Source organism: Drosophila rhopaloa, unplaced genomic scaffold, assembly GCF_018152115.1.
Source record: "Drosophila rhopaloa isolate 14029-0021.01 unplaced genomic scaffold, ASM1815211v1 contig_3, whole genome shotgun sequence".
In the NCBI taxonomy this organism is placed as follows: domain Eukaryota; kingdom Metazoa; phylum Arthropoda; class Insecta; order Diptera; family Drosophilidae; genus Drosophila; species Drosophila rhopaloa.
In genome coordinates, this window is record NW_025335123.1 from 3,879,968 (window position 1) to 3,892,548 (window position 12,581).

At 38.0% G+C, this 12,581-nt stretch overlaps 1 protein-coding gene across 1 annotated transcript; it reads right to left on the minus strand.

The window, feature by feature from the left end:
• Positions 1 to 51: 51 nt before the first annotated feature.
• LOC108041995 (rabphilin-3A) lies at positions 52 to 12,581 on the minus strand. Its single transcript, XM_017120088.2, has 5 exons — positions 12,300 to 12,581; positions 6,064 to 6,530; positions 3,186 to 4,048; positions 1,602 to 1,816; positions 52 to 1,537 (listed from the first exon to the last, which is right to left on the minus strand). The coding sequence occupies exons 1-5, from the start codon at positions 12,374 to 12,376 to the stop codon at positions 1,234 to 1,236; spliced, it is 1,926 nt and encodes a 641-aa protein (XP_016975577.2). The 5' UTR covers positions 12,377 to 12,581; the 3' UTR covers positions 52 to 1,233.

Consider the following 12,581-nt stretch of genomic DNA (forward strand, 5'->3'; position numbering starts at 1 on the left):
ACTTTTGGAATGGGGGATTAGGCCTTATCAGTACACTAAATATTGTAATATGTTTTCGCTTCCCTATCAATTGTGTACAAAAGCTTGATTATCTGATTTTTCCTTCAAAAAGGTTTTGTTAAAATTACAATATGTTAAACACATTTTAATCGATTTTATTGTGACCTAAAAGTTTTAAGCAGGGATTTTGACTTTAAAAGCTATACAATTATAAGAAAGTTTCTTATTTTTAATAATTTAAGGTTTCGATGTCCCGATTCCATGTAAGTATATGTTTCACAAAGAAAATTTTCTGAGGAGATATTTTTTTTCGTTCACCACTTCAAAATTAAGACACAGGAATTTTTTTTGAGAATATAGATGTATATATTTCGATATATTGAAGTACATAAGTATACGTTTGATTATAGATTGAAATTAGCAATGAATCGAAAAGATTTTGATGTTGGTTAACCCTTGGTAAGGACACTTAAACAAGCTATATACAGTGTACAAAAATGCCGTTAAGAGCCAAAGTATAGACATAGAAAATTGGGGTTACGTACGAGATTTTGGAAAGCAGTCACTCAAACACACAATATTACTCGCGCTCTCTTTCTCTCTTTTGCTAGTTCTCGCTCACACCCACTCAGGCTTATCAAAAATATATGTATATAATATATATGTATGTATATGGTAATATATATGTGTATATTTGGAGCTAAAGCTTTATTTTCGCGACCTGATTTCTCTGCATAGTTTTCCTAAAAAATTTCGATTACCATTAATAGTAATGCTGTTTATATAATCATACTATTATCGGAAAAACTTCATTAAATGTTATTATTGAAAGTATTAAATATTTGACCTATAAAATATGTATGTTAAAGCTCATCATATAAAGCCAAAGAAATTTTAAAAATCTGATCTACTAAAATCAAAAAATTTATTTTTTCATTTTTAAAAATATTTAATTATTTAAAAAGAAAACTATTTTAAATTTTTGGAAAAAGGATCCTGAATCAATATTCCGGGTATTGACTTCTTCCATAAAAACTGTAAGTAGAATATTTTGTATTAATCTTCTTGAAAATTGAAAATTCTATTATGTGGCATTCCACCAACTGTGAATTTTCAACTTGTCTGAGAAATCAGTTCGTAAAAATGTGTCTTAAGGGAAAAATTCCATTTCGACTCAGATAAGATCGAATCGATTGGATTGGGGTGGATCGAGTTTGGATTGGATGGGGCATCTCAATGGGCGGGATTTTCGGGGGCGAGGCAATGCCACTTTTCATGGAAGTGGTCCGGCAATCGGATGCAGTCGAGCCACTGCTGCAGGCGGTCACCCTTGCTCTGGGCGCCCAGCTGCAGGCTGCCAAGGAAGTCGTTGCTCTTGCCCAGATCCTTGTCCCAGACGGTCAGGATGAGCATCTCCTTGTTGAGGTCGTGGGGACTCGCCTCGAAGTAGAACTCCTCGTTGTAGATTGGATTGAGCGTGCGCCACTTGACGCTGGTCTTGTGCTTCTTGTTTTTGTGCGCATCCGGTTTGAGTTGTCTATTCCAAGGGATACAAATCGGAATGGTTCAGATCAAATTCCGTGGAGGATCATATAACTCACATTTTGACGAAGGGATCGGAGCTGCCGTTGTTGTCCATGGCCATCAGGTTGATGCACTGCTTCACATTCACCACCAGCGCCCTTCGCTTGGTGTTGTAGCAAAGTGAGAGGAGCATCTTGCCGTTGGGCCAATTCTGAGCCATCTCCGCCGCATTACTATACTGGTCCTCCACGCCCAGTGGCACCGAAATCCGGTACTGCGATGTGCTGTGCACCTGGAAATATATATATTTAAAATACATTTTATTCAACTTTTTCTTGGCTTTATTTTATGGGGTGATACAAATATTATTTTAATGCAGATCTTTAAAGTCATAGATTTGTTAACTCTAATAAAATTCACTTTCAATCGGTTAAAGAATACTGCCATTTTGAACTCCTGTCAACCTTAACCTAATGTAACCTTATTTATTTGACTTATTTTTTTCAAAGAAGTGCATTAAAAAATACATAGAACCTTCAACTAAATAAGATAACATCGTCAACCGATAAAACATTTTTAAATTTTGTAGCTATACATAAAACATTTTATTGCACTTTAATGGGCTTCTCCATTTTGTTCACTACTTAATGTAAAGTTAATTTTACTTCTGTCTCCAATTTGGTAGTTTTAGATTAAATATTTAAAATGCCTTTTGGTGGTAGTGAACAAGTTTAAAGACAGAAAAGCACCTAACTGTGAAAAGTACTTATCTTTATAAAATTAACTGAATTTCTTTTTACCAAAACGTTTGTGAATAAACTCGGTTGTTAGCACGAAATGCCTGAGGGTCTTTTTACGCTTCCTGAAGGATACGAAGCATTGCACAGAACAAAATGTATATATTATTTTTGTATTTATGATTATCCATATCTATTTGGAAAACACATGATACAAAGTGACAGATGTCAAATAAAATATTAATGATCACATATATTATATATGGTTATCAGTTTTCATCGCAAGCGTTAAGTTATTTAATATTATTAAATGATTTCAGTATAAAATTGATATAAATAATGCATATATAAACGATAACTAGAGAATTATTTAGCAAATTTATTCAGCCTTCAGATGCTTGAATAATTGGTTCGAGCTTAATTCGAATTCAAAATGCAATCCCGAAAAGTAGTGTTTTACTAATTTAACTCAAATCCTACCAAAATCAATAGTGTTGTATTGATAATTTATAAGTTCGGCTAGTTAAATGTTTTTTATTTTAGTTGTATGATCATTTTTACATGAGTTTTAGTTATACGAATATATTTTTATAAATTGGCAAATATTATCACACTTGACAATTTATAAAACGTCAAACTAACTAAACAGAAATCTCTGGAGGTCTAAAATATTGCTATGAAATAAATTGATTCTGTAAGTTCGATAGATGAGAACCACGTTCTTTTTTTCACAGCATCCTTTTAGACACCTTTTCAAGTTTCCATCAAACTTACAGACTTAAAATCTTACTTCATATCATTATACCATTTTAAAAGTTATTTAAATATTTTCTGTATCTCAATTTTTTTGGAAAAACTTTGGGGTACTTATCATATTTTACTTAATAACCAACAAGTTTTTTTCTTGGTGTGCCTGGAACTCACCGTGGAAAGGCAGACCTTGGCCGCGCCGAGGAAGTCGTGGCCGTACTTGTCGTCGTCGAAGAGGGCCACGTAGAGCAGCGAGTTGCCCAGCTCCTCCGGCTCCACGCCGACGAACTGCAGCGTTTCGTTGAACTCCGGATTGCGTGTCTTGTGCACCGTTTTGGTGCGCTGCCATCGCGTGTATTTGGTGTGCGCCTCCGGCGTGATGATGTTCAGCTTGCAGTACGGATCGGTCAGTCCGGACGAGTCCATGGCGGGCAAGTCCCGAGCCCGCATCATGGTGCAGTCGAGACTGTGGAAGGCCTCCCGATAGCTGATGGCGATCTCCAGCCAACCGAGGAGCGGATCTCTGCAGTGCTGCTGCTGTTGCTGATGCTGCTGGAACTGCGACTGCGACTGGGAGTTGCCCGAGTTGCCGGATCCGGAGCCGGAACTGTCGCTGATCGACCAGGAGGAGCTGACGGAGCCGCGGCGGAGGAAGCTGCTCTCCCGCCTCAGCTTGGACATGCTGACGCTGTCGTACTCGGGACACTCCGACGGCCGCTGGCTCTGCTGGCGGCCAAAGAAGAAGGAGTTGGACAACTTCCGCTCGCCGCCGTCGATGAAGCTGCGTATGGAGCCGTAGGCCCTCAGACGGAAGCTATCCTCCCGTTGCAATCGGCCGGAGGACATGCCCTTGGCCACGTCCCCGTTGGCACCGCCCACGCTCAGGCCATTGCCGGCGTCCACCTCGTCCTCCGGGTCCGAATGGCCGCTGCTGCTGGAACTGCTGTCGTTCACCCGGATCGTTAGCTTCTTCACCCGCGCCGGACGTGTCGGCGTCGCATGGCAACTTTGAACGGATACGGCCCGTATCGCGTCTCCTGCGATAACAGATACAAATACAGCGATTAGCGATAGACGTCAATCGATAGGTTGCCGATTCTTCCGATGGCAAGTGCTCCTTATCGATTGGAACTTGGTTTGGAATGAGACTATAATTCCGATTCTCAGTTTCATGCGATAATAGCGATAGTCGTACGGTTGATGATTTCCGATTAAGACTGCGCAAATGCACTTAAAACTGATCATCATATTTTTTTGGGTAACTATCAGATTCCGATTCACAGACCGCAATCTTTACGACAAACGATTAACTAGATAGAACACCGATTATAGCGATGGTCCTACGATGATAATAGCGATAGTCGTAAGATGATAATAGCGATTGTCGTTGATAATTCGAAGTTATTTAGTGGTGGTTGCTCTGAATGAAAGATTATATTTATCGACGAGTGATGAATTTGAGCTGGAATTGGAGAAACATCAGTAGAATTCGAGGGGAATTCCTGAGTTTTAATTAATTTCATGGTCATTTTTATCGAACCGATTTGGAGATGGAATTGGTAAATGACTCTGAACGAACTACACTTATTGACTTTTTTATGTTAACCCATCCGGTTGAAGCTCTGATTATGGTTACCATAAAAGAAGCGTCTCTAACGATTTATTTGGAATTGGACTATGGAAATTGAAACATTTCATGATGTTCCTGAAACGAAATTCGAAAACAAATGTTTAGCTGTTTTTAAAAACCATTTGTGGGTTCCGTAGGTGTTTAACATTCAGCATTTCACCAATAACATGCTTAAAATTCAAAAATAATTTGTTATGACAGGCTTGAAACTATTTTCAAGTCAGTAAGTATAAGTTCAACAAGTTTTCTGTTTCCCCGGCTTCGTCTCTGGATTTCTTTAATCTTTTCTCTGCATTCTTTTAGTCACCACATCACTTGATTAAGAATCTCTAGAGGCTTACGTAAAATGACTAAAATACTGAAGCGCAAACCCTCTGCTAAGGCTCTTGTTTTCATTAAATATTTATATAACCCATTGTCATTTATTAATAAACATTACAAGGGAAGCTGACTACAAGTTCCGAGCTTAGGTTTGGGCTGAATTAAATCAATATTTTGCTTTGTAAAGGATTACAAATAATGCGGATAATATAACATTTTGCAGGTATATACCTGTTTGTGTTGCCTTTAAATCTCGAGGTTGTTAATCAATAGTTTATGTGTCTGAAAGTATGCAATACAATATTTTACCTCGACACTTACCAACATGAAAACGATTTCGGTGTGTGTAAAGTAAACATTTTTTTTACTACGTAGCCCTTAGCCGTGTATTATTCTTTAATGAACATTTTACGATTTTTTAAAAGAAATATGTGCGGTTGTTAAAACGAAAATGGCACAATATGCAACACACAATAAAAACCCAAAGTTCTTTTTAAACTATGTATGTTAAACCCTAGGGAGATTAAATACAAATAATTATTAATTCAATACCAAATAATATAAAGCCTATACCTTGTTTATTTAATTTCATAGCCGAGTTTTAATTTTATGTTTTGTGTTCTTATTGGAATATTGAAAGTTGAATTTAAATACGTTCGAAACTTTTTTTCTACCCTATTGTTTATACTCAACAGATTCGAATTTATGAAATAATAGTTTTGTTTAAAACAATTTTTATTATTAATTATTAAAATTAAGTGCCTACTGAACCTTTTAGATGTGTACAAAAATGTTGTAAGAACCTGTCTCTTTACCAGTAAAGCGAATACAAGTTAAATGAAATCAGTTGACAAGAGTCCGGCACGAAAATATTGAATGTAATTTCCTTATCTAGGGAGACACCACAATCGTAGCCATAATTGTATTTGGCAATTGTCCTTACATTACTGAGGGTTTCCGTAAGCTTCCGAAATGCCTTTCGAGCTTTGCGTTCAAGGATTGAGGGCAAGGGGTTTAAATTCCTAGCACGTCCACGGTTTTCCATCCCATGCTACTGGACAGCCCCCTGAAATGGTGAAGTACTGAAATGGGGCCACCCACCTGCCATTGATCCGGGGAGTCCCGGGTTGGGAATGGGCGTGGCACTGGCGCTGCGCGGCATGTCGTACTTGGGCAGGCCCTTGAAGAACCAGGCACCGGACTTCTTCCACATCTCGCGGGTCTCGGAGCAGATGCGGCACAGCCAGATCTCGCGGGTCCGCTCGCTGGTGTGGTAGCGGATGTTGATGTCCACGCTGCACTTGGCGCACACCGACTGGCGGCAGTCCTCGCACAGGATGCGCTGCGGCCGCAGGATGCCGAAGGTATCGCCGCAGAGGCGACAGCAGTTGGGTCCGCGCTCCACGGCATGCTGCTTAATCTTCTCGACCCGCTCCACCAGCCGACCCACCCGCTGTCGCTCGGCCACCTCGATCTCCTCGTTGCGCCGGATCACCGAGATGATCGCCTCCTGCTCCTCCGGACGCAGCGGCTCACTGGACTTCGAGCTGCTCCAGCCGGCTTTTAGTCTGCAAAAAAATTTTAAAAAATATGTATTAAACAACGAAAAAAGGGGAACTCACTTCGGTTTACGATTTGATACCGCATTTTATCTACTTTTGGTTTTTACACTTTAATTTAGTATATATTGCCTTAAAATTTAAAATTAGTTTTTTATCCATGCTAATTGTATTTATTTCTCTTGAAAATACAATTTTCCAAAATTAAAATTTTTTAATTTATCTAACGAAATGGAAAAACAAAATAAAGAAATAGTTTCGAAATCGATTCGCAATTTGGTAACCTACAAAAAAGTTCATTCTCATAAATGCACATTTCGGAAATTGTTATTTATTAACCGATACTTTGTAATTTAATAGAGGTATTCAATCTCTTATTAAAGAAGTGTAAGAGCAGGCTACAACATAGTCAAAAGCCAGAAGTCCGACATCACCTGAAATGGTTTAAGGGATTTCTGTGGAATTCTAATTCTAATTATTAATTCTAATGTTTTATAATGATTAAAGGTCTTAAAAACAAACGAAAATTTCATATTAATGTATTTAATTTGGAGTTTAATTAGAAATTGATCTTATGTTTTTGAGGTGGGTTAAATTGGATTGTGAGGGAAAGCGGGTAATTATTAATGTTTACGGTTTCTACGCAAATGTCTAAAAGGTGTAAAAATGTGTGGTCTGGGGACGAGCGGCAGCCTAATGAGCATCGTTAGTTGTGGGTCGCCTAATGCGGTTTCCATGTTGCCCGGCCACTCGGCCAAAAAATTCAGGTTCAAAGTTAATTAACTTGTTCATGCTGTTGGGTCCCGAGTGCTCGGTTCATTTCACCCAATACTTAAACAACGCAAGACTCTGTGGAGAGTATAAAATTGGACTGGAAAGAGTCGAAACTTTGTCAGATATATTGTTTGTTTTTGTTACCAGGAAATGGTAGAGAAATTGTTTTTTGTTTTTATATTTGATGTCTTAAACTTAACATACTTATATTAATAACGTCCCTTATGCACATTTAAAAGAGTTTAAAGGATAAGATGAATCTACCAAAAGCGATGCACAATCTATTACGTTAATATTTTAAAAGGGCATTTAATTAGTGTAGATGATAATAAAATAATAGAGCTAAATTTGCATATATTCTCTATTTCAATGATTTGTTGGTAAATTATAATATAATAGTGTTATTCGATTTCAAATTATACAACCTTTTTAACTATATCCAGTAATTTTGACTCCTTCGGCTTATTGTGTTATTTTAAATATTGGTTAAAAATGTCAAATGCAAAGGTTTTAATATTTGTTTAAGAATTATAAATATAAACATTTCAAATATTAAAATCAGTACTTTAGATTTGCGTCAAAATGGGCCATAAAATATAGTAATATAATTAAATAGTTCTATGTACAATTTTGATTTGAAAGCCACACAATTGCTTAGCAGCCAAGCGATTTTTACTTTATAGCTCATTAATAGTACCTGGCAACTAGTAACCTCTTAGCTGGCTCATTTGCATAGCTACGGATTGTTCCGTTCTGGCATTTAATGTTTTTTTTAGCTTCGTGTTGCCTTCACGCCGGGTTTATTGACTTCCCGTGTTTCCATATACGTATAATTGATTCTGAGGCCATGTGAGCTGTTTGGTATGTGTTTTCTGGGCGGGTGGGCGCTTGCTTAATTGCCCTTGCCGGTTCCTTAACATAATAATTAAATTACAAAAATTCGGTTAGTGCTTTATCAACATTTGCCTCCGTGGCAACGCGATTTTCTCCGAATAAGCAAATAAGCTCCAGGCACTCAAACTTTCGCCTGATCGATTTACTTGAGTGACACTAACCCATGTCATCAGAAAACTGGTATGAAGATGAGAAGTTCTGCCCAGCGATTTAAGTTGAGCGCCCAAATTGATGGTTTGGCCGGAGTTTATTGTTGAACAAAATCCGATTATATCTTGCTGTGTTTATGCGAAGAACCTTTTCAGGGAATCATTCTGAACTCTCTTTCACACGAGAGTTGACTGCGAGTTCATGAAATTCATGGCATAAACTGAATCTGTCACACAAAAAACAATGAGAGTGCATGACAAAGTCAATTGTTTGCCTTAACGTGACTTACATGACATGTCGTCTTTGAAGGGATAAGCAGTAAATTTCTTATTAAAAACGGAATTTATCGAAAAATGCTTTTATTTTGGGGTTTAAAAAAAAAGCCCAATAAAAAATGTTAAAGTATTTTTCAGTAGCTTGATAAATTTAATGCTGTCCCACGATAATAAATAAAAAACCAACAATGATTGTTTTAAAAATCCTTAATAAAATTTAATTTTATATAACTCTTAAATAATTTTCAGAAGTACTAATAATTTTGAAACTGGCTCCAACTAGTTTTATTAGCCTCTAAGAACGAACTCAATGGCCTGGTCCTAACAATAAGAAGCCTCATTCAATTGTACTTGGACTCTTTTAGTTCAAAAGTAAAATGAAACTTAAAAAAAAGAGCATGGCAATGCAAAATAAAAGGTGAAGCTCGATTTTCTTTTGAAGGGGAACACCAACGCTTTTGTTCGAAGCTGCGTTTGCGATTTAAATTCAATGCTCTGCAACAGCTTTATAAAAAACTTTTTCTTGGAACTTGCTTTCACTTTCTTAGCCATTTATGTATGTATTATTTCCTTTTTAACAAACCCTCCTCGAGGATTTCCAAATAAATGTCGTCTCTGTTACTTTGCGGCTTCAGTTGAATTTAATAAAAGTCGAAGTGCTTGTCGTCAGATTTGGTGGCCTGGCAAAGATCGTCTCATTTGCATAGTTAAGCATGCCAAACGCACTGGCGAAGCGTCTGGCATGTGGCCGCGATTTGAGTTTCACGTTAATTCTCCACTTGCCTTTTAGCCCCTTCGTTTCCTTTTGGCTCTCTGTGGGTGTTTGGGTGTGTGGGACTCCCTTGAGCTGTAATTTGAATTTCAAGTACGGAGCCAATGCCACGAGCATCAGCACAGTGGTCCCCGCAACTCCCAGGACCTTTGGCACTCCATCCTGACCGCCCTGTAGTAACCCCTCACTACCAAAGTCAAAAGCTCTTTGTTTCTATGCTGCTGTGTATTAGAGTGTGTGCCAGATGGGGTGGACCTTGGTTCTTTGTGCAAAAATTAACTGGATTCTTAATCCTCTTCAACGTTGGCAAGCAAACAAGTCAAAATAGTATCTTATATTAGGTTAAAATAAATGATAAATATGAGAAAACTAAACAAATTTATTAGTTCTTGACATCTTCATTTATCATATTATTTTATTAAGTTTTTGCAGAATTTTGACCTCGAAATTTAAAAGCCACACCTAAATTAAATAAGACAAATATTATTTGTTTACGTATTCTTTAGAGTATTACTCATACGCACTGTGGTCGCTGCCCTTTACGTTAAAATTGTTGTGAACAATTTATAATAAAAATAACTACACCCAAAAAACCAATTTACTTAAAATATGTTCAATACAACCCAAAATTCGAAAGACCTAAAAAATGAGCTCAGGCCATATATGTCATTTTTTGGTGTATATACTTATTTTATAATGTATATATATATAACTTATTTTTAAGATGTAAATTGAAAACCTTCGCACCATTAAGGCCAAGAAAGAAAAAACTTAGATGAGAACTAAGTTCGTGCTTAGGGGTCTCCATAGGTTGTGCTAATCAAGGGGGCCACCCTATCTTCTGGCTGTCTGTGTGCAAGAGCGTGAGTGCTTACAATGCACTATGGGGTTTTTGACCACTTTATGTGGCATTTAGTCATTTTTTAAAAGTGCTCTAATTAAAAAAAAAAAAATGGGAATGCATTAACAGAACATCAAACTGTTATGCCTCATACTCAAAATGTTAATACTTAACAGCATATGTTAGCATAACAGCTGTAAAGTCAGCTGTTGCATGCGAAAGTACCAGCGCTAAGTTTGCATTTTTTCAAGGCGTTCTTTGAAATTAATTTATTCGTGTAAAACACCATTTGAAAAGAAAAAACAAATGTAAACTGATCTCACAGGCTTGTACTATATGTTAAATGTATTAATTTTTTAATTATGGTGTTTATACTAATATTTTGTACTTTATAAATGCCTTAAGCTGATTTTGAGGAACAAATTTACTTTGGGAAGAGTTTTAAAATAGAAGTTTGCATTAGTTTTCAATGCGTCCAAGTGTATGTTGTAGCCTTGTCAATTCTGAGCAAAAATATGTTAGTCTTATTGTGCTTTTCCGCACTATTGGTGAATTTGAATTTTTCTTAGATAACCTCACTTTTCCAACGCCGACTTGGTTGCTGTTTGGAATAGCGGAAGAGCCGGCTGAGCAGAAAGGCTATACAATGTTTGATGAACAAATTATTTATAATATGAGGATCATTTTTAAATGTTTGTCCGTCAGTTGCCGTTAATTTGGACAATTCGAATCATTTTGCGACAACTGGCGATTGTTAGTCGATATGTATCCGTGGCTGCCGATGAGTTTTGAGTTTGACGAATTTTTTTTTTGTTTTGTTGCCTTATTATCATCATCTTTTATAGGCATGGACCAACAATTTCAGCTCTTTAAATTTATTAATTTTATTTTAGTTTTAACCGATCGTTCTTGGGGCTTGGGATATTGTTTCCTGATCCAAACGTTTTCACACTATATGTGCCTAGGGACAAATAATGCGATTGGTAAGTTTCTGTCGCATCTCCAAAACTGCGAGTTTTAATTAATGAAAAGGTAAACCCCTCAATGTAGCGGGCGAACGGAAGTGTAAATTGCACACTTGAAACCTGCCAACCTTCACCTAACCCCCCACCACTACTATTACCCCCACCCACCCCCTCATCATAAGACTCCCGCTGTGCGTGTCTGTGCTTGTCGGTGTGCGGCGTTTTTGTATTTTTAATGCGCCCAAGTCGCATTTACAGTCAGCTGGGATTGATTTGAGTCGAGTTGGTTGGCCCGAAACAGTATGCTACACGAGCATATGTTGGGGATAAACTCGTTGGTTCCATTTCGTTTTGTGGATCGGGGATTTTTTTGGGGTGCGGAGGTGGGTGTTGGCATGGGCGTATTTCACAAATCAAGTAAATGGCCCGCGCCTTTTTTCTGTTTTTTTTTTGTAGCCTTGCGTCAATTGCAATAAATAAATGAAAGCCTCAGCGAGGGGCCATAAAAACTGGCTGCGATATCGTAAAAAATTGAGCGTTATTAAAATTTAATTAATCTGTCAGCATGCAACAATTATGATTAGAGTGCAAACACAGAAGCACATGGTCACACGCGGCTTTCCTTGAGTCCTTGACAGCTCAGGGACACCTCTATCTCTATTTCTATCTCTGTCCCTCTGTCTCGCTGACTTTCTCTGGCTTTCGTTGTGTGAGTGCGCACATGTATTTGATTTGATTAGGCTTTCGGCTAATCAGCCGCAACCACACGCACATACAGTCAAAGTTAATTAAATTATGACTAAAGCTTTTGTCAAGTTGTCGCTGGTTGTTTTTGTTATTCACACAGGCAAACACACACAAGAAAAAAACCGCAAAAAAAAAACACAGACTCACACAAAACTGTTATCATTGCAGCTGCTGTGACGCACTTACACGAAAGCCAATTGTTGCATTTCAATGCCATTCTGTTATTGCCTTCAATGGATCACAAATACAATCAGTAGCGGATTCAGGGCTTGAGAAGTCTATTTTGTAGCATACATTTCAGGAAAATTTTTTTTTAATCGAACCGCCTTAAAAATACACTGCAACTGCAGCCGCACTTACTTGGCACGCAGGGCAAGTTGCCTATCGCTCGGACAGACGAACTTATTGGCCGTATTGTTGCGATTCTGGAAGTCCATCTTGTCCTGTCCTGTCACATTATATTTGCATTGGCAAGTTAGCTCCTTGAAACTCCAGTGCGCTCCGCATTGCCGCTGGGCTCTGTTATTGTTATTCTACGGGGCCAACTGTTGTTGACGGCACGCAGCGGAGCGGTAGCGGTACGAAACGAGGCGGATCCGTTTGGATCCAAAGGAAAACAAACAAAAGACACGTCCGAGTGCG